Source organism: Sclerotinia sclerotiorum, genomic scaffold, assembly GCF_000146945.2.
Source record: "Sclerotinia sclerotiorum 1980 UF-70 scaffold_13 genomic scaffold, whole genome shotgun sequence".
In the NCBI taxonomy this organism is placed as follows: Eukaryota; Fungi; Ascomycota; class Leotiomycetes; order Helotiales; family Sclerotiniaceae; genus Sclerotinia; species Sclerotinia sclerotiorum.
The window spans coordinates 348,651-373,206 of record NW_001820823.1 but is presented as its reverse complement, the minus strand read 5'-3'; the positions used below and the strand labels follow the sequence as shown (position 1 = coordinate 373,206).

The following is a 24,556-nucleotide window of genomic DNA, read 5'->3' as shown; positions in this document are numbered from 1 at the left end:
TGAGCTCATTAAAACTTAGACAGGCTTATTAATAGTCCACAGCCCTTTAAGCCCAACCTCTGCGTTTCACCTACACAATATTCTCTGCACTCTGCTTTTGGGAGGCATGTTGTAAATGGCCCTAGAGATTGTTAAATTTATTAGCCTCGGAAAACTATTTCGAAGAAGAAGATATGTCATACCTCAGGTTTGTCGCTGTCTGCAGTCTGCCGAAGATATTTCTGGTAATCTTGTTCGATTTCCACGAACACAGTACCAAAGCTCTTGGAAACCAAAGCCGTGGAATCAACAGTTGTGGCATCCCCTGAATCATCTCGATTATTCCTCCTAATAAACGATCTCATGCCCGATAGAATTGGGTTAGGTGGCTTGGGCAGATTATTTGCGCCGCTGGTCACCTCAATCCAATGTCCATTTTAGAGACTAATTTTTCGTTGTTTCCAAAAGTAGATCAGGGATGATGAGGGGCCCTTCTGCTTCTTGCGCGGCGAGCGGAGCCCAAATGTAACAAAAATGGTACTGAATGGAATAATAGATATCATTATACACCCAACGCACCCCTCGATGTATTGCCAGTACATCATCCAGGAGATGTCTATCATAGGGCCTATTTTGATGCCACACGCTCGAATCAGAGCGATTATTGCCATGATTAAGGAAAGGCACAGGAAACTCCAAGCGAGAGCTTTTGCGTTTGCTTCATGCGTGTTTTCCGTAGGATAAGTATCGGGATACTGGCAACTGCGGTTTGAATTAGGAAATGGCAAACATGGTATGGCCTACACTTACTCATGACGTCACTGACAATATCAAAAACACTACCAAGAGTATAAATAAAAATAGCCTTGAAATAGTTGTTTTCCGGAAGGCATTTTGCTGATCTTTGAGTCAGTCAAGTCATTTTCCGCCTAGAAATAAGCATCTTGTCTGATCTCTTACCCGCATCTAGTCCGAAATGCGGACAAAGGATAAAAGGCTCGGCCACCAAGAACAGCCACGTTATCAATGTATAGATGACAACCGGCCAATAATAGATATTGAAGTGTTTAGAGACACCTTGGATGAGACCCCAAAACAGAGTCAAGAACGAGGCTTTTACCGCAAATGTACAAGTTCAGATAGTGCATATGAATGCATCAAAGAAGGCTATTGGATCAAGAAATTGATTAATATCATCGATGGGACAATGACCCGAGGGTCTGTGGTAATAGCAAGAGATAGCATGGTGACGTATAGAACTTTGTACAAACATGCTGTCGCAGCGACGAGGCATAATAGGCCGAACCATAGAAAAGCATCGTCAAGCTTCAATGAACCAAATGCTAGTAGTCTCTTCACGGTGCGTGATATCACTGTAATTACTGCCACTCCGAATAGCACACCTGCTGATATCTGTTTTGATATTAACATCGTTATTAAACATTGCTTTATATCAGTAGGATTGTAGGAAGCCACACCTCAAAACTTCTTTGCGGAATTCGACCTGCATGTGCAATCAATTCATCATTATCTGGCGAACTAGGGCCTATATTAATCCTTGGAAATATCTCTGCCATTTTCGGTTCAAGCTACAAGAAAATGAATACCTTTAAGAGCAACACGAAATATAACAACAAATTTGAATTATTGAGAGAAGGTGCAAGAGATGTGACAGTGGTGAGAGTACTCGTATTTATTTTCCTTTGGATATCCGTCTCCAAAGAACGGTCATTCCACTAAACATACAACATCAATTCGGTGACTGAAGGAAGAAGGGGCAGGGCAAAGTGACAAGAAAAGATCAACGGCACAGCACAGAAATCCAGCGGGTGGCATGCATAATCACTCGATGTTGGCCAGTATTTAACTTCATGAATATCTTCAACTTCTCTTGGATAAATAAGATCTTACAACATGCATAATGAAACACGACGTTTCTGTAATATCACATTTACTTTACTACTGATGCATAACATGCAATCCTACCACGCTGTCAGCTTATTCCCCCGTTACTCTGCTCACACTTTCTCCGCTGGCTTTTTGTTGCACTGGAGTTAGGTCAGTCAGCATTATTTTTTCTACCAGGTATCAACTCATATATTCACTGATCATTCGGGTCAGTCAACTACCACTCCCACTCCTGCACTTCTCAAGTACAAACCCCCCATGCCCTTAGCTTTAGATGAATCCTGCTAACATCAGCAATTTGTGTCACACCCCTCACTCTTTTCAATCTTTCTACTACTGCAAGTCCTAATCAATGTAGACACCGACAATTAGCCGCAAGCAATTGTCCAAATTCCCGGCAAAGATATGCGACGTTAGAATAGGCACGCTAAAGAAAAGCATCACATTTATAGAGTGACAATATCAATCAGTGCTGCGGGAGTCATATCAAGATCAGACATAATGAGCAGATGGTATGTTGTTGAAATTCGGGGCAAAGTTCGGGTCGTTTCTGCGCTTATGTGGCGCTACATATAAGAGGTTACACGAGTAAGACTTAAGACGTAAACATTAGCTTCGCAATGGATTAGCCTCATGGCAGAGCGAGGAGAATCTATTTATAGTCTTCTTCATGTAGGGTTTTGAGGCTTCATACAATGATTGTTCTATGCCGAGTGGGAAATATATTTACGGATTTGTTCACTGCTCCCATACTGACGGGTGCTTTTTGGCTCGTAGTATCACGCAGTGAATTTTCTGCGCCGCAATGTGTCGCCTTCTCATGCAAAAAGGAACTTATGAAAAGACATGCTGTACTACCCCTCGTTGAATAATTTCCAACCATAAAATCGTTTCCTCATTTCAAGGAAAATACGATCATGTTTACCCCTCACTACTGCCAAATCATAGCCTTTTACCCCACACCACAAATACACTCCAACATTATCACTTCTTGGATCTGGCTTTATATACCGAGTGAAATCGTCGAAAATCTAGGGTAAGCATGGCTCCTGACTCCTGACTGCCCATGGTTTCGTGCTTTCCTCCTTGCCATACCAACACCAATGTCTGACAAAAGCAACTTCAACGGATATCATCTAAGAACACTTAAACCTCGAGGAGATCTTGATATAGTCTTTGGAAATAGGTAAAAAGGGGTCAGACAACTCAAGAATCTCCATTAGATACTACCGGGACATGTGGCCATTATCTGGGCCTCTTTTGATCTGTAAATTCGTAAATATGGCTATTGATACGGCTCAAAAGGCCATACTAGCTATCAAAAAACTGAGTATTAAATTCCTTGATTTCACACAATCCCTGGTGGGTAAAGATATATGCTTGACTATATGGCGAGCGTGGAAGATGTTTCACCAAACTCTCCGTTCTCATTCTTCCATATCAAAAAGGCTGGTCACTTATCCCAACCCATGTTCAGCAGACCTTTGACTATAGAAATCTGCTTCCGAAGTATGCAGGACATGAAGTTATGTTCTGTCTCATTGAGGAGGTCCTGTAGTTTACCATAAATATGATTGGAGGTCTTGTCCTGTGTGAGATTCTCTCCTTTTTGAAAGCGCATTGTGCTGATTTAAATGTAGCTAAAACGCATAAACTGAAAAGAACCCAAAGCCCGCTAACTGTTGCACTGCTCAGTCAAATCAGATGCTATCTTAGGGACTAAATATTAACTCCTTTTATTCGATACAATTCAATCTATCTATCATTGCAACGGTAGACCTCGAATCAAATGAATTCTTATGTCGCTAAGAACCAGACAAGATACATGGAGGCTACAATGCAATCCATGAAACATTATCAACTTCAATTTTCGCATCCATCTATTGATCTTTGCACGCACTCTTAAATAGTCATATTTTTACGCTGAATTGTTCATAATTCTACTACGCTGGCTAAGAGTTCTTAGAGTCCCGTACACCATGAAATGTTGTTGCTTACAAAAGATACTGCTCCTAACCCGAATGTTCTTGACGAGAAAGTGCAACGCTTCCGTTCCTCAAAGCCTTCTGTCGCTCTGCTCTTACAATCTCTATCACTTTTCCTATCATAAATCTCGCATTTCCGGTAGTATGTTCATGAGGGAGTGGATCCTCTGCATCTCTATCTAAGCCTTCATTTCCTGATGATTCAGACGAGATGGCTGTTATGAGGGCAACTTTTGACTGAGCTTGTTACTTCTCTTGCGACTTTTCTTGTTGCTCACTCTCTTCTTTTTGGCCATTTTGAAGTATTTCAGGAACACTTACTAGTCCATTATCATCTTGAAGGGTGTCTCGAGTGTCTTGGATTCTGTTCTTAATCTTTTTTTGTATAGATGACCTTTTTGTTCCTTTTTAGGGATACAAAAGAGTATGTCCCATCATTGTTGGACATCAGACGATGCAGCCTCCATAATCCTTCAGGTGGCCGGACCGAATGGACTTTTCCGTCAATCACGTCTTGTACAGTAAACATACCAGCTTCAGTTCCCTGTTTTATTTGCTCATTCTCACTAACTTCCTCATACTCAATGAAAATAGAATTTCCCGAGTTGGTTACCATTTTAACATACAGCTTCTTTTGTTCTTGCTCATTTGGCTCGACGACAAAGAAAGGTGTTTCGTAACCACTTCTAACGAATATACTCAGTCCACTTTTTCTCTCGGGCTTCACGGTGTTCTCTCCATTTTGAGCATATTTTTGGAAACCCGGTTGTCTCTCCGTGGTTGAGTCAATCGGCTGCTGAACGTGGTTCTCATTCATCGGAGTTGCTCTCAGAACCTCTTCCTTTTTCTTGTCTTGTACGCTGAATGACTGACTAACAATAGTATTCTCAGCTAGCTTTTCGGCCAGCCTGGGGAGTAACCGGTCTCCGTTAATTCGTATCATACGGGCCGCTCCCGTAACGTGTTTGATATTGTGGGGATCCAAGCCACTCTCCGCTAGCAATGCTTTGAATTTATTCCAACCATAATCTCCCAACCAGAACTGTTCTTCCAATGTTAAAGGCATCACGGAACGCTCTGCCAATAATGAAAGCAAGGCCTTAGTGCTGGGTTCCGAATGTTTGCTTGGGGGCATGTTGTGATGAGGCTTTCTGTATAAGAAGATGCTTTTGTCTTGATTGTTACAAAAATTTTAATGAAATATGCTGATAGAACTGTAGTGATAATACAAATGTAAGAAGAAGGAAAAGTTCCTTTTTTGTCATAAAAATTTAGTGATGGTATTAATGTGAGCAGAGATGGTAAAAAAAGATGGTTTTCATTGTGAAGATGTCAGCTAAGTAGGGCAGTCACAATCAGGTATGCCAGAGAAGGAGCTGACCATTCAAATCACTTTGTTTTCTACGGTGACCTTTAAGCTTATGAAGAACTCCATTCTACTGATGCCAACACCATCCGTAGCTCACATTTTGTCCTCGTACTTGTATCCCAAAGTGTGATCTTCCGGATGTTCATACCCAGCCCGTCCTGCACCATTATCACCATTCAACAATGATACACTCTTCAATCTTTCACTGATCCGCCATGGCCATAATATTGACATGGCTATAGCACAAGTTAGTCACAACAGGTACCTTTTAATATCATAGCAAACATACTTACTAAGTACCCATCAACCCGACGACTTCTTATCATCGGGTCTTTCCTCCTTTAGAATACTGGCACTATCAGAAGGCTTGTTTCTCTCTAGAGCACCATGGATGTGCACATAACCTCCAACAACACGACCTATTGCACCGTTTGTTTGCGCCTGTTGGTAGGATTTCTGGGAGTTACTAGATTCCCCACCCCTAGCTGCTGCTTTCTCTCCATCATTGACTTCTCTAATGGCTTTCAAGATAGCCTTGCCCTCTTCGTAGGCGCCGTACTCATAGGGTTTAATCGCATAAGAGAGCATAAAGTGATACATCGACTCCCAACCATTGTTCTTGAGCCAAGCATGATCGGACTGTGTGCTTATCGTTTGAACTCATCTTTGCGCAACTTATTTGGTCTGGACAAGTGCTAAGAGACAACGGAAAAAAATTCAAGATATCTGTGTGGGGTTTGTTTGGTTTGGAGATGGATAGATTTTTCGAAGAGAAGAGTTTTTGAGGAAGCAGGTTCTGTATAAATAGACAGAGAGATGAATAGTGAGGCAGGGTTGCCAATTTCCAGATTCATTGATCATTAGTTTAAAACCTCATCGAATTCTTTATCAGTATTGAATTGAAAGATTGATAATTTACTCAAAGTCAATCAATTCCTTTGCAACCAAGATACTTAACATTGTCTTTTGTGTCCAGCTTAGAAACGAGTGCTCTATGTAAAGCAGAGCTAGATTTCTGTAAAGTTATCTTATAATAATGATAAATCTTTATTATTATATACTTTGTTTTTTAAAGAGATTAATTATCATGAATAACTTACAAATTTTTTTGGTGATTTACAAGAAAAATTCCCTTTTGATTTGTTCAATTATGTATTTTAATCTATTTGTTTTCTTTTTTCTCAAAAAGATACTAAAAATCCACATTATAATAAAGGAAACTAGATTATTAATAAAGCAAGATGAGCTAGATCATTATACTTTGGACAGTTACAAAAATCCCATCCCTAGTTCAGCTACTACCACGGTGCCACCCCCTGAAAATGAAGGAACTAATCTTTTGTCTGAGATTTGAAATAGAGCAATTTATCATGAAAAATCTTCCAAAGTCCCGGCACTTTCAAATATTCCTTCTCGCAGGAGCAAACATCGCTCCATTATTAGCTAGGCACCTAAGGTTAAATGATATTTTTAACGGATTGACACAGAAGAAGATGAGAGGATACTTAGACGAATGGTCTGGCGTGTAAATTTCGCGTTTCTCTGTGAGTGATTAATGCAAGAGTAGAAACCGCTCATTTCGCACCTACATACTGCCTTGTATATATTCGAATTCACTGTATCTTCCACACAGTGCTTTCCTAATGCTCCTCAACGACATTCTTTCTCAATTCAGCAATTCTATTAGATAGATGAATTTCAAATCCCTCAGTTTTCGACACCAAAATGGTACTTTTTGCTCTCATGACATGTATTTCTCATTGCATCGTCCCTGGTTTGGTATTAGAAAGACATCCTGTACTCTCTCTTAATCTTGAGAATTGTGAGAAAAGTAGAATAGTCGCGGAGGCTCCATTCCGTTACTTATACAAGCTGGAAAACCAAACCCACGCGCGGAATCCCTAAGACTCTTAGAACCAGTAGATTTCTCTTATTGCAGTAACCGGCTTCCAAGTCTTCCATACGCACTCTTGCAGATATTTTGTATGTGTGCTGTATCAATTTTCTGTGATACTCTTGAGCCTCGACCTTTTTAATTCATTTCATGTTATTTTTCTCATCTCTGCCAGGACTAGCTAATCCTCTCTTTCATCAATTGTTCAAAAGTTTATAGCAACTTTGATCTTACGGCTCTTTGAGAACTCTTCGACGTATAAAGATGCCAAAGTAATGCTTGTTCGTGAAGTCTTTTGTTTGAAACCTGTCATAATCGGAAGACGGCTTCTAATACCCGAACGACGGCATACAAAAATCAATTTCTCCATCATGCGAGGATAAGATGATGATTTTACGTTACTGTTGAATTCTACTATTCATTAACTATGTAATCTGTTTAATCAATGTATAAAATTGCAGTATAAATGTTAAAGACAAGCCAACACCAGGGAACTGGTAAGAGATTCAGGCTTGATCACGAATGTTATCCTGGTAGAACCCCTTATTTAGAAGCGAATCGAAAAGATTTACATTCTCATTATTGATTAGTGCATGTTGACCCTACTGAAACTTTCAATACAACTATGTTCTTTGAGCCATAAGCCGATGACTCCCTCAATCGTAATTACCATCATAATCATATCCATCGTCACAATCATATCCATCATAATCATTTCCACCATAATCATATCGATTATCACCACCATCATGATCATATCTTATGTATCCTCCCTCGTCGAAGGCATTATTACTGTAACCCCCCTCACCTCCAAAACCAAGGGTATTGAAACCTTCCTTTATATTCTCAGAGCACCCATCACTACCACCAATTCCACCGCTCTCCAATCCCTCTGGTGCATAATCTACCCCATTAAAGAGTTCCTCATCTTGCAGATCATTAAATCTTGTACTTTACAGTACGTTCCTCTCATTCTCATAGACTGATCCTGCGTACGTATTTTCTACCCAGTTTTGACCCCTCAACTCGTCTTCGATAATTTCTCCACGAACGTCGTCGCTGTCAGATTCTTGAGCGGATTTTGAAAGATGGTAATACTTCTCGTCAAACTCTCTCATCTTTTCAATAATTTCGTGTGCTGTCTGTGCATATTCATCATTCCAAATCCTGAGGCCATGAGACTCCATGAAGTCCTTCATCCCATCGAAGCCTTGTTTGTGCATCATGGCATAAGTCGAGATATCTCTATCACCGACAGAGACACCTTCGTCAGATGCTCCAACATTGTTTTCTCGTATTTCATCATTAATCTGATGTGGCGTATTAACGGCTTTATCACACCAAGGTTTGGGCCTATCGGTCTGCATGGATCCTTTCATACTGCGAAAGCCATGCTCGTTAATGGCACAGTTTGAGCAGGTCTGCTGTGGCTGTCGGAAACTCGCGGAAGGTATTTCTTTAGATTCCATTTGCGATTTATTTTGTCGTTGCGGTAAATGCAAGTTGCGGGTTCGTTATGAGAAAGCTGAAGTAAATTTGCTCGGTACTTCGCTTCTTTGGGAAGGAACAACGATTGTGTTAATTTTTGGCAAACTAATGCCAGACTAGGTATATGTGCATACTGTTCAGTCCTTATTCCTTCATTTTCACCATTTTTTCTGCAACCCGGCTCATTAGCTTTATCTCAACTTGTTCGCAGGAAAATAACCGCCATGTGCGTGTTTTCCTTTCTGGCTATTTATGCACAAAACCACGCTACATTCCAACAACCTGAGGAGCGATTATATTATACCCAATGTATGAATACATCTGTCGTTTTACTCTAGCTACTTTATCAAATTCATAATATGATGAGTCGAATATCATTCTTCTATTTGTCCCTAAAATATCAGGTGAAGGAACGCTCTTGCCGCAATCACCAGAATTATTTCTAAAGTCCATTATTTTCACATAACCTCCAGAAGTTTTTCTTGTTGCACTTCGCCAGACCTCTTTTTATTATTGATCTCAACGTAATAACTGAGATACTAGCATCGGTTTCGGTGATGCTCGTAGCTTCTGGCCAGCAGGGAAGTTACCTCTAGGGTCTAAATAACCGCGCTTCCCATTCTAACCCCAATTCTCTTTCCGCCTTCATCCTTCTTCATCATCTTCAAAAGCTCGCAACAAGCTACCACTAAATTCCGGGTTGGTGCCTATGTCGAAATTTATTTCATGGCTGTGTTACCCATCTAGCGAAACTGCGTTTTAGTTGTGTGTGTAAAGAAGAGTCAAATGTTCTTGTTTTCTTATGGAGAGCAGGAAAGGGCTTGTTTGATAGGATGCTGCATCGAGAATCAACTCATCCTATTTCAATTTCCTACACAAAGAAAACCTTTCCCTCACCGTACTTTCTCTATTCCTGGGTTACAGAAAGGTAAGATCTTACGTTTCGTGGTCAAAAAAGGTTGAAGGTTCAAGTAGAACTGGAATGAAACCTTTTGGTGTCGTCTAGACACAATATCATATCACCATAAACATCTATTTTGACTATTACTCAATACATTTGATTATTATTCTGTCATCATAATATTAGCTGTAGTTTATACCATCAATGTCACCTGTTTGCCCCTTAACTTTACCAAGCAATAACTTTTTTTTTATAAAAAGAAACTCCAAATCCACAGACATATCTCATCCAATGTTCAGTCTTGTAGCCTATTTCCGTAAATTCTTTTCAACATTCTTCAACGTCCCAATCAGACTTACCAAATCAATGGTCCCTAGTTTTAGATGCCCAATAAAAAAATGCGATATCATGGATCTGTATTGATTGAAAGCAAAAGAATGTTTCGTTTGGACTAATACTAAAAATAAACCGCTTTGTGTGTTTTACACTGACTTTCAACGCTGCTCCTAATATCCGAACCGAACCACGCATGGTAAGTTGTCTCCTCTCCAGCGCCCTAACGATCTCCGTTGACTTATCTCATGTCGTCGACCAGAAAGCCCTTATCATTGCCCCCAAGGTCATCGAATCCAACATAACCTTCGAATCTTTCAGTCGGCTTGCTCCAAATATAACCATTTTCATAAATGCCCTCAAAGTTTACATACTTGTCAAAACGAGCATGAATCGGATTTCCATTAGCATCATATCCTATCTTAAGTACCCGCTTGCCGTCTTCACTGCGGACTACAAGCTCTGGGGATGTTTCGAAAAATGGCCTGCCATCTGCTTCGAAACCTGCTACACGAACTGTTTTACCCATGCTATCGTATCCAGCAGTGTAGCCAACTTTCATTAATATGTTGCTGCCATGAAAGCAGATACCTATTTTGTTTTTAGAACTTACTGCCACGTTTGGCCTTGCAGTCATTAACACTCTTCGGTTCATTAATATTACATGTTTGGCAGAATGCTTAAATTTCGAAGACATATAATCCGTTTGCGAGAGAGTGGGAAGTCTGACCGAGGAATCCAAGTCATTGCTATTTTCCGAGACCACATCATACTCAGGTACAATTTTTTGATTAAGCGACATGTATCTTTGTCCTATTACGCTAGGCCACGGTTTGAGGTTCTTCGGAAGTGGAGTCGACAAATCCAAGAGACTACTACTTCCCAATTTTTCAGGGGAATACAATGGACGGAGTTGTCTCTCACAAAGTCCAATAAATTTCGAACGTTCTTCTGGGGAAACTCTCATGGTTTTGAATATTTTCTTCGAATCAATCTTCTCCAAAATATCCTCACACCAATCTTTTTGTGAGATTTTAGCATCCTTGGCAAGTTCAAGGAACTTGGCTCTGAATTTGTAGTCTGCAAGTCCTGAATTCTTCATTAGAAGCCAAGTTAGTTTCTCGAAGAAGACTCGTGGCCGCCGCGGTGCGTTGACTGTGGGATTTTCGTTCAATGAGGGTGCCATATTGTATTTTTGAGGTTCGTTTAATGATGGTCTAATAATTTCTGTTTAATATTGTGAAATGAGGGTTGAATATTTCTGTCTGGTTTAAGAGATGTAGGATTCCAAACTGTGAGGTGAAAATATTGGTATTTGACGTTGCACCACAAAAGGGGAAGGCACGATTTAACCGAGAATATGGCGAAGGTCAACCGGACACTTTTTTCCACAATGTGAATGATGAACTTTCTTCTTTTCCGGATTTCCGCCATTTTAGAGGTTTCATTCAAGGGATTATTTTTTGATAGAGGTTAACAGTCCTTCAGATCCCAAGATCTTCAAAATAGATGTTAGACAGAGGAGATTTCTCGGCGAGGATCATAAACATACGTTGTGAAATTTCAACAGCACAGATAAGGAAGGTACCTCTTTCCGCAACTATCTTCAGCAAAGAATCATAGGCCAGGGAACTCAATGTCCTTGCATCTAATAAAATGCGACACGACAAACAAGAGGTGGTTGTCAGTAAATAATTATCGCGTTTTAATCCATATTTCTAGTTCCCGCTTCGACATTACACAAGATTTTTATTAATTTTGTATAAGTTGACTTTTCTTCTTCTTTTTCGTTTTCATAGGTCAACTATGCAATAGCTCAGATTTCAATCAAGGTCTCGCAATATCCGGGATTTGTTCATACTCAGGCTATCAACTGTTTATCTCACTTACATTTAGCATCTTCCACTACGAGCAATGCTAGTGCAGCCATGATTTTCTATTAAAGTTTTTTCGTACGTGATAGAAACTATGGGTCAGTATGTTAACAATTGTCGGCTCCATCAAAGGGTGAGATCTCTTTTTTAAATATTTATCAAGTCATCCACATAATTATAAACCTACAATTACCCACTTCTTCGACTTTTGAATATCGAGTTACCTAGTATTCCAATCACTTAATTAATAATTCCTTCCAACTCATAAACTCAAACTTCCTATTCCTATTCCTATCCACATCCCCCCAAAATCCCCAACTAACCTTCCCAAAGTTCAAACCAAACAACATCCATCCATCAATATATTCCATTCCTCCCATTCCCCTCACAACCTCTATCTTATTCACAACGCACAGCACTCCAAAAAGTACATCTACAAAAAATCCATATAATTCACCATAAAAACAGTACCCCAAATTAAAGATTCTACCAAATATCTAAAGCAGACAAATGTTTTTTTTTTTTAGATGTGCAACGGAAAGTAGGTTGTAATGATCTTTTTGATCTTTTTAATATAAGATTAGATTATATATATATATTTTTTTGGTGGCACTGTTTCTTCCTTCCTTAGAGTGTTTATGTGATTTGCATGATTATATTTAATTAACAAGCAGATGATGATGGTTATGGGTAGGATGGGATGGGGTGATGGTATGGTGGGTAGGTAGAAGAGAGAAGGGTTTTAATTAGGGAGGATTTGAACTTTGAAGGAGTGGTGGGGAATTGGGGGAAGTTTTGCTGGTTTTTTTGGGTGGTTTGTTGGGTGGTTGTGTTGTATATGGTGTGTAATGTGGTGTGTAATGTGTATTATTGGGAGACAGAGAGGGGATGAGAGGGGATAAGAGGAAGAGAACCGGAGAGGGAACGGGAAAAATGAAAATGTAAATTTAAAGATTAGATGAGTGCTTGAATTATGAATGATGTAAGATCTTATAATTTTGGTCGACGGTACAAATAGTAGATAGCTTTCAAATCCCGTATCAATTCTAACATTCTTGTAATCAAAAGCTTTGCGCATCATTGATGCAGATGAAATATATTATTAAAAATGCCACAGCCATACTTGTATCAACAAGCATAAGAAATTATTACAACTCAGATCTCCAACAAAACTCATTAGAAGACGTTCATTCATATCCCCCCCAGCCTCCACACCCCACCTTCACCTAACACCCTCCCTCATTTCCGCTCCATCCCTCCTTCTCCTCATGCGCTCTGGAAAAATGCAATTCCTCCAGTCAATGACACCGTAATAGTGCTTGTAACCTTCTGTCCATCCGCAACCAGATCTGCTGGAAGCCTTTGAAGCACATATGCCGCAAAAGTTTCATGCCCCTTCAATAGCAAGCTTAGCGAGGTTACAATAGCGCCATCCAATCCTTCCGCCTTGAAAAGGTCTTTTTTGCTCTTTAGAGTATCCACAGCAATTGTGTTATCGATTGCGAGTGTTGCATTAACATGCTCGATGAGCGATATCGCGTCGGATTCGGAAAGAGCAAGAGGTAAAAGGGCGCAATCTGCGGCGCCTTGGGCAAGGGATGTGTAGACAGTGACTAGAGAGCCGAGAATGGTGGTGGCGGGAGCAAGACCACCGGTATAAATGGCAGTTTCGGCGGTAAGGGTTTGGACATTCTTGTCGAGGATTGTGATGTCGATGTTCACTTGGGAGACGGTTGTGAAGGCTAATGCGGTAGATGCGCATAGCATGAGGCTCTTGATGAATAGCATTTTGAGTGGTAGGGTAAGGTATAAGATTTGATAGATTGATGTGTATATATTTTTGAGGTTGATGATTTGGAGAATCGAGAAAACTGATGAGAACTGTGAATCTGAGGACTGAAGAAATGTGCGAGGAGATAAACTTTTATAATAACTTTTTCATGAAGAGATAGCCAGCTCAGAACAATACATTGATCGTCAGTTGATTGCAACTTTGGACCGACATCTTTCAATATTCAATAATTTTGGCCCTAGTCCCATGCATCTCACCACTTGAAGAGATGACACAGGGTAGGGAAAGATTCGAATTATTGAGTTTTTCAATAGACTCTAAATCATCCGATGAAAGCTGAACTGGCGGGAAGGTAGAGATGATATGAAATAGGTTAGCATGAAATATAGTGTTGTGATGTGCAGTGCTATTTCGCGGTAATGATCTGCAAGATTGTTATGGAGTCATCTCAGCCGCTTGGTTGTTCGGCATATGTGTCTGGTATGTGTACTTTGTAAAAGCAATAGGAATAATCTTTCTGCAAGTTCGAATGCGAGAAGTAAATCATAGCTTCTCTGCGCTACCTTTGTGAGAGTAATTGAAACACAGGTGCGAGTTTCTTCCATCGCGAAATCAACTGTTCATTGTTTTTAGATATCGAGACACGGCAACTAGTCGAGGAATCCAGGAACCTAAACTACCCCACAAATTATATTCGATCTAGGACTCAAGTACCGCGGCTTCGGGGAGTGAGACTCCCGCGGGCGAGAGGAGAAAGTTACTTTCTGCATGTTTGGATCTGCGTTTTGCAGGGAGTGATGTGTTGAGTGCGCTGTAAGAAGCAAAGTGTGTCCGCATTGAGATATCAAAGACTATGAATATTTGAGAGGCGTAAACAGAAGGCTCTACGAATGAATGAGCTTTGCATGAGTAAGGAGTTCTACTCCATTGTTAGAACGAATCCAATTCTTCTACTATAAAAGGACTGTTTTCGCGATGTGACGTTGAAGAGCTCAACCTTCGAACAGCAAAAGCTTTTACGAGCACGAGGAGATTGAGCTCACCGCCCTTTTATTGTCAGCAACCTTCGACCTTGGAAACTCCGGTGATAAATATGAAAAGACAACTCACTCCCTCCTCATTCCCAGTCGATGGAATTCTCTATGTTTTTTTTTTGCTTGCTCATCAACTGGGAAGGAAGGAGGCCGTTGTTTTAACGGACACATTTTAGATGTGCAACAAAATTAGTTCTGCCAGTTTTCACCGCTCACGTGGCAGTCGACATTTGACAGAATTCTGGCAGAATCATCTTCTAAAAAAAAAAGGGGCGAAATCAAATGGGAATCCATTTTCGCACACTTATCTTCACTCCTATGATTGCTTTTTCCATATACTTAATATCAATATATCTTCCAATCTTGCAACTTGGAAAAGTGTTGTATATCATCAATACTTATCAGATAGTTCTTACTTCCTTGAAGGATTCTTTGATAAGCTTTGAGGGTTAATTAGTTGGGTCCGTTCACTCATGACACCGCTTAATGGCGCCGGCTGAGATTGTGCAATTGCTGCATAACCTCCGCATCTGAAGGCAAAGACTTATCATCTCCAAATGATCAATGCTACGGTTACCACTGAAATCATGGAAAGATATCTAGTGGCCATCAATTGGCAAATCCAAAAGGACTGCAGAACGGTAATATTCCTTCTGGTGGACAACTGAATGATACAAATGGAATCCCCACGGGAAATCCTTCAACTGAGACATGTATGTCACATACATATTACACGATATCATCTCATTATCACATCTTACTTTCTTTAACCATCGGATCTCTTTCCGATGTTTGTCCCGCTCAGAACCTTCTTCTTGCCACATGGTTACACCACTCTCATGGGACATCTAGACTCTAGAAAGTCGTCTCGTCCTGACTAAATTGCTAGTGGCTGGGATATGTTCAAGGTACCAAGCATCGCAGAAATTCGAGGATTCCCGACTTATTGGCCAATCATTTTATTAACTTTTATCAACTAAGGATATAAATGTTATCAAATAACGGCTTGTATCACGGATTATTTTGGATTACATGGATGACAACAAACAACCCTTTCCCCACCTTCCTATTCGGAAGAATTCCCGTCAGCTCGGATAAGCATCATCATTTTCCCATCCCATCACAACATTCAACAGCCAATCTGCAGAACAGAAAAGTATGGATCTACTCGAAACATAATATTTACTTCCATGATCCGATTTACTTTCATTTCAACATTTCCAAGACTTTCATTACTTAATGTCAATGAATTAGTTTCCGTCTTATCGTGAGGTCGTATAACATCTAATCACCTTCCTATTTAGGTTACACTCATGCTAAAGTACATGACATCCTACCGCAGCTAAGGTTTAACTTGCGGGGTTGGGGCTTGAGGTACCTGAAAATGAAAAGCTTAATGGCATTGACCTTTACTACATAACCCTCGACTTCTCATATTCTGATATCCTTTATCCCATCATACTACTCATTCATCAATTCGCACCATTCTTTAAAGTTGTGATCATGGTTGGGTTTTCAGTTCTCATTTCTACAGCTTTGGCTGCTCAAACAGCTCTCGCGGGTTCAGTCATTCGCTCGAGAACTAACTATGCAGTTAAGGAGAGACATTACGTTCCTAAACAATGGAAGAGAGTAGCTCGTGCTCCTGCTGAAGGTATCATTAATTTGAATATCGCATTAAAGCAGAGTCAGTTCGATGAACTTGAGCGACAATTGTATCAAGGTGAGCAAACTTCAAAGATATTGCATTGCAATCAACATGACTAATATATTATTCTTTACAGTTTCCGATCCTTCTCATCAAAAATACGGTAATCACTTGACCTCCGATGAAGTCAATGAATTGATTCGACCATCATCTCAGACTCTCGACTCTACTCACGAATGGCTTCTTGACAATGGAATTGATGCTTCAAGCCTAAGCTACAGCAGTGCAAAGGATTGGATTCATCTCTCCATACCAGTGGAGGTTGCTGAACGTTTGCTCAACACCGAATATCACGTTTATGAACATGAAGCTGGTGGTCAAATTATTCGTACACCAAATTGGTCACTTCCTATGCATCTTCATAAGCACATTGATGCTATCCAGCCGACAACTTCATTCATGCGTGCTGCACCAAGATCCAGCTACAACCCAAGAAAAACTAAGGCTTTGCCAAGACACAACAACATTATTGAAGGTCAACTTAGTGCAGATCATACACCAGCTGGCTATACACCACCATCAAATACCACACTCTCGAAAATATGTGACGTTGCTGCAGTTTCACCTCAATGCTTCCAGGCTCTTTACGGAACAGGAGATTACAAAGTAAAATCCGCTGGCAAGAACAAGATTGGATTCAACAATTTCCTTGGAGAAGTCCCAATTCGACCAGATGACGCTTTGTTCTTACTCAAATACCGTCCAGAAGCGGTAGCCTCTGCCTATCAATTTAAATATGTTTCAATCAATGGCGGCCCAGTTCAAAACACCACCCTTACAGCTGATCAATTGGAAAATGGCTTAGGGAAGGAGGCCAATCTTGATCTTACAGCTATTTCTGGAATTAGTTACCCAACACCAATTACCGCCTACTCAACAGCTGGAGAACCACCATTCAATGCATCAGCTGCTGAGGATTCTAACACCAATGAGCCATACGCTGATTGGTTAAACTATATCTTGGCCCAGCCCGATTCGGATATTCCTCAAGTCATCAGTACATCCTATGGTGATGACGAACAAACAGTTCCCGAATTTTACGCCAAGCGTGTTTGCGAACAACTTGCTCAACTTGGTGCACGTGGTGTCTCCATATTATTCTCCAGTGGAGACTCTGGAGTAGGAAGTAATGGTACCTGCTTCAGCAACGATGGAAAGAGCACCACAATGTTCATTCCGGAATTTCCAACCAGTTGCCCTTACGTTACTTCCGTTGGAGCAACCAAATTCTTTGAGCCAGAAGTTGCGGCTTATCGTGCTACTGGTATTGATCCCATTAATGGTGTTTATCATGGTGGTTGGTCTACTGGTGGTGGATTCAGTAATTACTTTGCTAGACCTAGTTATCAAGACAAGACTGTTTCTGCTTACGTCAAGAACCTCAATGGATCTTTTGACGGTCTTTATAATAAATGTAAGTTCCCTTCCCTTCTCCCACTTCCCACCCTATTTCTTTATCAACATTCACTAACCTTACTTCAGCTGGCCGCGCCTACCCCGATATCTCAGCCCAAGGTTTCTACTTCGCTTACGTCTGGAACCAAACCTACGGTTCCATTTCCGGAACATCAGCCTCCACACCCCTCATGTCCGGTATCATCTCTCTCGTCAACGATGCTTTGATTACCAAGGGTAAACCAGTTCTCGGATTCTTGAACCCATGGTTATATTCCAAGGGATACAAGGGATTCACTGATATCCTTGGCGGAAGTGCAGTAGGATGTGATGGTCCCGGATTCCCAGTTACAAAGGGTTGGGATCCAGCGACTGGATTTGGTACTCCTAATTTCCCTGAGCTTTTGAAGTTAGCTGGAGCCAAGTAATGGTTTTTGGAAAGGATTAGGGAATCCATGGACAATGAATGGATGATGGATGAATAGATAATTCTAATGATATAATGATTACTCATATATATGATACCCCGGGATTTGATTTGATGATATTTCTTTCTTTCTATCTGTTTATTCTTCGTCCGTTTGTCCCATGATATATATAATTGACCCCAAATATAAGATTTCAGGTACATTTATGTTTCTCTCTATTTATGTGTATATATAAATATAATATATCAAGTGATCTATACAATCAATCTTTAAGTAAAAATATACCAGCAGGGATCTGAAAATAAGCCTTCAACTTCTAAATTGATAATTCTTATCAATTGGATTGTTGATGAAAAGAGTAGTGTGATATTGATGAATTGGAAGTGAATCTTATCTTAGAAACTTTAAGATAAAGATAGGAAATTTGTAATTGCCTAAAGCACAATAATCCAGCTCATTTCGCTTTAATAATAGTCTAGTTTCCTTTATTATAATATAGTTTTTTAACATCTTTTTTTAAGAAAAATGTTAAAAGGAATAGAAGTTACCGGTACTAATCACGTGTCGTGATTAGTAATACGGTTACCTAAACAGGCTAGATTAGATGAACCATAAGCAGGCATATTGGTCCCCTCCGAGGATACCAAGAGGAGATCTTAATATGCCTACACACGTAGTAATATAGTCAATATAGAGGCCTCTTCCACCCAATCTTTTAATAAAAAAAAAGAATAAATAAATCAAAACATATGATTAGGAAAATCGAAAAGGAATTTTTCTTAAAGTAAATATTAAATTATTAAATTACCAAATATATTAATTGGTTATTTATAATGATTAGCCCCCTTAGAAAATAAAGTATATAATAATGAAGCTATATGTTACGTGACGGTTGTTATCCCACTAGTGGCTCACGTGCACTAGCCCTGTATATAAAGACCTTCTTACTTAGAATCTTCTTAGTTCTTTAGTTTTAGATTCTAAGTAATTGAATTGACTCCGTTTACGACTTTTCCGTCACACTATACCATTATTATGCTTTATTGTAATTCAGCTCTGCTTTACATAAAACGCCCATCCCTACTTTAGGAGCTTATCACATTGCCGGTATCTGTTACGAGGTTTGCCCTCTAGATCACGTGGAAGTGCTCTAGGCTCTCGAGGTCGTTTATAACTAGGCGTCAAGCAGGGACTTAAAGTAATGACAATAATGATATGCAATTCGTAACTAATAGTAGAGTATACTAAATGATTGATCTTGAGCACGAAGCTCTATAGAAAGGAAATCCATCTTGATTATATAGACCTTTGTGCCGATGGCTAGTTAGGAGCCGTTGCTCCTAGGAGCGGGCGTTCCTGATTGTTCCTAGGAACGTCCGTTCCTCACCGTTCCATCACGTGTTTTCAAGGTCATGTGACATTCTATCGCAACAGGTGTAACAGTATCCGTGTTGTAAGATTAGGTGTATTTCGATTTTAATATATTAGTTTCGATATTTGATCTCATATTAATACATAAAGCAAAACTTTTCCATCTAGACCAAACATCCAAATCATCACCACACTATCTACACTCAAAAGAACTCGCCACTATTGGATCACCCCCAACATACTTCGCAACCAAAGGATACAAACACAAATTCCTCTCAATCACCGTCCCATTCACACCAGGTAAACTCCTCGCTTTCAAAATTTCCGGCGCCTCTCCCTTCTCAACCCAACTAACCAACGCATCAAATGCCTCAAATGGAAACGGTCCATTACCACCCAAACAATGCCCTACACCTGGCGCCTCAAAATACCTATAATAATCCCGAATGTTCTCATCCAATTCCTGTACTTTCTCATAGTAACTGGACGTCCCATTCGGAAAAATAACTTGATCATCTAATCCATGCCACGAAATAATTTTCCCGCCAGCATCTCGAAATTGAGAGAGGTCCGCGTCGGAAGTCCCAATTATTGATGTAAATTGTTGGACGGAGGCGTGGAATATCCGGTCAAATTGTTTATGTGTGATTGTTTGGAGGGGGAACGTAGCGTTCTTTTCAATGAATAGTTTTATCCAATTCACGGGTATTGGGAAGGGGCTTCCTATACAATTTAAATTGCCGTCCGTGCAGGTAGTGCCGGCGAGGGCACTGAGGTCACTAGAAGGGTTGAGTCCATACCAGAGGAATTTTCCTTCCGAGGTTCTGGGTCCATCCCAAGCGGCTTGAGCGACTTTTGTTGCTGCTTCGGAGATCGTCACAGAACTTCCATCCGGACATGTGAATTCCTTTCCTATCGTTTCCTTTGCTTGGAATTTGCACAGACCAGGCATGCTCACGATGCCATCTACAACTCCATCGATCTCATCGCAGGCCTCTATTGCAGCATTCGTAATACCGTCGAATTCGCACGGACTAGAATATACACCTAGCGTATTCATAACAAATTGAGCCCAATAATCCGCCACGACAAACTTCACCCAATTAATAGCTGGCGCTGCAGCCAAAATCCCATTATATCCCTCCGGATACCGCTGTGCCATCATCATGCCCTGTCTTCCACCCGTCGAACATCCATTCCAATATGCATATTCCGGTTTCTCCCCATAGTACGAAGTCGCTATCTCCTTTCCAATAATCGTCATTTCATTTAGAGACACCGAAGCAAAATCCTGAAGAAGATAAAGATTTAGATTTCCCGAAGGAAGAAGCGCCCAACTCTCTATCGGAAATTCAGGTGTTCCAATACCGATGTCATCACTATGATGTCCGCCATCTGTGCCCGCTGCTGCATAACCCTGCGATACTGGAACCGTGAGCGAGTAGTCAAATCCACCGGTTGCGAAGGCGCTGCCTCCTGTTCCGATGAATCGTCCGTTCCAATTTTCTGGGGTTGGGAGGAATATCTTCACATTGATTGTGTCGTTTTGTCCGGGATGTGTGTATGTGAGGGTTATGTTGCAGAAATTAAGCGAGGTGAGGGTTGTGGCGAAATGGGAGTCTCTTTGTGGGACTTCCATGCTGTAGTTCGTAACGGGGGTTGCGGCGAGGGAGAGGAACGATGTGCCTGGTATGTAGGGGTAGGGGATTGTAGAGAGTGAGCAGGAGTCTGCGGCAAGGGAGAGGAAAGATGTGCCTGGTATGTAGGGAGAGGGGATTGTAGAGAGTGAACAGGAGGTTGTCATTATGTTTTTTGTTTAGACGTCGAGGAGTTCTGGATAGGGGTGAGGATGAGAAGTGATTTTTGCATTGGGATAGTTGGGGATGTTTATATATATATACTTATTTGTATGTTAAGTTATACTTAATAATACACTATTCACATTGTCATTACCTTCGAGTCAAGAGCTCGATTACAAAGTAAGACATTGAAGAGATACATAGATGTTTAGAACCTCGTTATACCGGACACAGAAAATCAGGCTTATTTAATCCGGTACAAGCGAGCTTTTGGTATATCAAGGCTTAGGAATTGAGGGAAGTAATAAATTTGTATGATAAATCTGATTTTAGTCTGAAATTTTGTTCGGCATATGCAAAACACCGGAATTTCCGGTATATTTATACAAAAACACGAGGTTTTGCAAATGACGATTGATATAAGCGGGCTTCCGGTATAAAATTTGTCCGGTATAATGAGGATCTAATACATTATATGGAGTTGTATGGGGTTATGATAAAGTTTGCGGGGCGTAAACAGAGGTATATTAATAATAAGTCTCTCTATGTTGAGATTTTGACAGGTTCGGACTTCTTAAAATTTTCCGAATCGCTGCTTCCTCTATAGAGTTACAGATGAGATGTCCTGCCGATTTTATTGTCACACTCAAGAATACTGGGTAAAGTATCTTGTATTAGAAAATACTAAGCTAAGGAGAAAAGAAGAAGGAAAACAAGAGTAGAGAGTTTTCCTGTGATTAAATACAAACGGGGCATGCCACGTGACCCGGAGGTGTGAGGCGTCACAGTAGTAATATAGTCAATATATAGGCCTCTTCCACCCAATCTTTTAATACATAGTAATTTTTGTTAGACAAAAACGAAAATTTGAAAGAAACTTTAATATCTTTATTAAAAAAAATTGTATCTCTATAATATTTTATCATATTAAATATTTAAATTGAATATATCATACTTTAAAATATCGAAACTATATCTCTAGTATTTATAGAGTTAGAAAAATTCGCTCTAAGTATCTTTACATACAAATTTTGGTGTAAAGGTACCTGACCCATATCATGACATGACCCACTTCTAGTCAAGTGTCACGATTCATTAATTCACGTGACCTTGAGGACCTTTTGGACCTTAGGGTCCCAAGGGTCCTCAAAAGATGATATAGGGTATATAAACATTCATTTAGTCTCGTGGTTAAGGAGCTTCGTGCTCAACTTAGTTATCAATTAGTTTACCTACATTCTACTTGATCTAGTAACGACTTCACTTCCAAGTGAAGACCAGTGATAAAGCCTTAACCCACAACTACCAACCAGACGAAACCTTAGGCAGCCGCTGCCTCTAGTATAGTATCGTTACATCAAGTTACGTTATAATTTTTTAATTTATTTTTAAACTTCAATAACTTTTTAGAATCTGAGTGTTATTTTTTGAAATTTGAATAGTATATTAACTGAAAGATTAGCTTTCGATTGGTTATTTTGCTATTTTTATATCTTCATTATTCAGAAAGTTATTAAAGATTAAAGTCAAAAAAACATCAAAATTATATGATTTGAGAGGTGAATTGGCCTATGCGTCTTTAAAAATTTTGCCGAGTACAAACATAGACAAATATCCCAATCCAATCCCAATCCAATCCCAATCCAATCCCAATCCAATCCCAATCCAATCCAACCAAAGAATCTCCCCCATCCAATAAAATTAAATACTTACTACATAAAGCCGAAATATTCCCTCCCTTTCTCTTTCCCTTTACTACCCACTATGATACGATATATAGAGTATATCCGAGTAAATCTAAATATAACACGGTCAATAGATGATATGTAGTAATATATCTATATGATATAGTGCAGGTAGTGTAGGTGGGGCAAGGGGGGGAGGGAAAGTTGATGCAGGGGGTGGAGGTTTAATGTGGTGTGTGCTTCTTTTTAGGTAGGTGGGTGGGTTGGTGGGTATGATGGGATGGGAGGTGATGCTATTTATTTTTATTGGATTGGTTGGTTGTTGTTTGGATGGATAGATAGATAGATACTCGTACAATCAGTAAGTATAAAACACTCCACTATTAAGTATATATTACAAGATGGTAAACTACAAAGAGATTAATGCCTACCTATAAGTGGATGTGCTTTATACTTTCTGGCAGCACGAGTAGATAGATAGATAGTTTAAAAGAGAGGAGAGGAGAGAAGAGGAGATTTGGATTTAGATTAGGTGATTAGTCTGGGGAGTATATAGTATACCTAGGTAGGTATAAGGTTTTTTTGAGTACTACATGTATATTCTGTATATAGATACCTAGTTTCAAAGACAATTAAGATGGTAGGAATATAGGTCCGTACCTAACTATAGGACACTCCTGCAATTAATATCAATTCCCATCCCCCTCCCATCCTATTATCCCAATCCATACTATAAACCCCCAACCTCTCATAAAAACACTCTCTCTCTTTACAAAATCCCACAATCGTCTCCCTCCCCCCCTCACTTTCCAATAAAAAAACTAAACCCCCTCCAACCCCTCAAAAAGCCTAACTCCCCAATCCTCCCCCGGATCATTAAATCTCCTCAACCATTTCCTCCCCACAAATCTCAATTTCGTCAAATCCGAATGCGTCAATTCACAATTCTCAGCCTGTAAATTTTCTTCAATCCATTGTTTATGACTACTTTTAGGAATTACAGAGATACCTCTCCCGATATTCCATTTTAGAGCTACTTGGGCTGGAGTACAGTTTCGTGATTGTGCTATTTCGTTGAGAATCTCGTTTTGGAGGAGGGGTGGAATGGTTTCTTTTTGGTCTTTTGATGAGGAAGAGGAAGAGGGAGAGGAGGAGGAGGAGGAGGAGTGATATGTGGGATTGGTGTTTCCAAGTGGGGAATAAGCTGTCATTTTTATTCCTAGGGCTTTATGTGTAGCTACCCAGGCTGATTGTTGGAGATAGGGGTGGAGTTCCATTTGATGTGTATATGGTATGGTACCTGTTGATACAACATTTTTGAGTTGGAGGGGAGAGAAATTCGACACGCCGATATTGCGGACGCGGGATTTGGGGAGAGATATTAGGGATTTGTAGGTCTAGTTGAGGTTAGTTGGGGAGATTTTTGGGTGAGAGAGTGAAAAGAGATGAATTTACTTGGACGTGGTCGAGATTTTTGGTTCCATCAGGTGCGAATCCAATAGGCCAGTGCATGAGATATAAATCCAAATAGTCCAGTCCGAGATCTTTGAGTGTTTGATTTAATCCTTATTCTACATTTTCGTAATCTCCATGACTGTTGGATCAAATAATTA

General features: G+C 40.1%; 10 protein-coding genes across 10 annotated transcripts; 2 read left to right on the top strand and 8 right to left on the bottom strand.

Annotated features, from left to right (window-relative positions):
- Positions 1-70: 70 nt before the first annotated feature.
- SS1G_09275 (predicted protein) lies at positions 71-2,638 on the bottom strand (the record flags this gene model as incomplete). The annotated part of the gene is made up of 8 exons (XM_001589504.1): positions 71-121; positions 183-390; positions 559-607; positions 790-876; positions 1,363-1,382; positions 1,726-1,869; positions 2,002-2,027; positions 2,618-2,638. The coding sequence occupies 8 exons, from the start codon at positions 2,636-2,638 to the stop codon at positions 71-73; spliced, it is 606 nt and encodes a 201-aa protein (XP_001589554.1).
- Positions 2,639-3,168: 530 nt separating this feature from the next.
- Positions 3,169-3,617, top strand: SS1G_09274 (predicted protein; the record flags this gene model as incomplete). The annotated part of the gene is made up of 2 exons (XM_001589503.1): positions 3,169-3,253; positions 3,583-3,617. 2 exons carry the CDS (start codon positions 3,169-3,171, stop codon positions 3,615-3,617), a joined length of 120 nt encoding a protein of 39 aa, XP_001589553.1.
- Positions 3,618-4,118: 501 nt separating this feature from the next.
- SS1G_09273 (predicted protein) lies at positions 4,119-5,829 on the bottom strand (the record flags this gene model as incomplete). The annotated part of the gene is made up of 4 exons (XM_001589502.1): positions 4,119-4,228; positions 4,404-4,744; positions 5,339-5,477; positions 5,592-5,829. The coding sequence occupies 4 exons, from the start codon at positions 5,827-5,829 to the stop codon at positions 4,119-4,121; spliced, it is 828 nt and encodes a 275-aa protein (XP_001589552.1).
- Positions 5,830-7,340: 1,511 nt separating this feature from the next.
- On the bottom strand, positions 7,341-8,528 carry SS1G_09272 (predicted protein; the record flags this gene model as incomplete). Its single annotated transcript, XM_001589501.1, has 4 exons — positions 7,341-7,549; positions 7,806-8,086; positions 8,132-8,445; positions 8,517-8,528. 4 exons carry the CDS (start codon positions 8,526-8,528, stop codon positions 7,341-7,343), a joined length of 816 nt encoding a protein of 271 aa, XP_001589551.1.
- A 694-nt stretch (positions 8,529-9,222) lies between these two features.
- Positions 9,223-11,787, bottom strand: SS1G_09271 (predicted protein; the record flags this gene model as incomplete). The annotated part of the gene is made up of 5 exons (XM_001589500.1): positions 9,223-9,330; positions 9,526-9,625; positions 10,232-10,946; positions 11,410-11,447; positions 11,744-11,787. The coding sequence occupies 5 exons, from the start codon at positions 11,785-11,787 to the stop codon at positions 9,223-9,225; spliced, it is 1,005 nt and encodes a 334-aa protein (XP_001589550.1).
- Positions 11,788-12,997: 1,210 nt separating this feature from the next.
- Positions 12,998-13,519, bottom strand: SS1G_09270 (hypothetical protein; the record flags this gene model as incomplete). The annotated part of the gene is made up of 1 exon (XM_001589499.1): positions 12,998-13,519. The coding sequence occupies one exon, from the start codon at positions 13,517-13,519 to the stop codon at positions 12,998-13,000; it is 522 nt and encodes a 173-aa protein (XP_001589549.1).
- Positions 13,520-15,156: 1,637 nt separating this feature from the next.
- SS1G_09269 (predicted protein) lies at positions 15,157-15,381 on the bottom strand (the record flags this gene model as incomplete). Its single annotated transcript, XM_001589498.1, has 1 exon — positions 15,157-15,381. One exon carries the CDS (start codon positions 15,379-15,381, stop codon positions 15,157-15,159), a length of 225 nt encoding a protein of 74 aa, XP_001589548.1.
- Positions 15,382-16,060: 679 nt separating this feature from the next.
- Positions 16,061-18,088, top strand: SS1G_09268 (hypothetical protein; the record flags this gene model as incomplete). Its single annotated transcript, XM_001589497.1, has 3 exons — positions 16,061-16,280; positions 16,342-17,679; positions 17,748-18,088. 3 exons carry the CDS (start codon positions 16,061-16,063, stop codon positions 18,086-18,088), a joined length of 1,899 nt encoding a protein of 632 aa, XP_001589547.1.
- A 1,564-nt stretch (positions 18,089-19,652) lies between these two features.
- SS1G_09267 (hypothetical protein) lies at positions 19,653-21,098 on the bottom strand (the record flags this gene model as incomplete). The annotated part of the gene is made up of 1 exon (XM_001589496.1): positions 19,653-21,098. One exon carries the CDS (start codon positions 21,096-21,098, stop codon positions 19,653-19,655), a length of 1,446 nt encoding a protein of 481 aa, XP_001589546.1.
- Positions 21,099-23,764: 2,666 nt separating this feature from the next.
- Positions 23,765-24,154, bottom strand: SS1G_09266 (hypothetical protein; the record flags this gene model as incomplete). The annotated part of the gene is made up of 1 exon (XM_001589495.1): positions 23,765-24,154. The coding sequence occupies one exon, from the start codon at positions 24,152-24,154 to the stop codon at positions 23,765-23,767; it is 390 nt and encodes a 129-aa protein (XP_001589545.1).
- Positions 24,155-24,556: the final 402 nt, after the last annotated feature.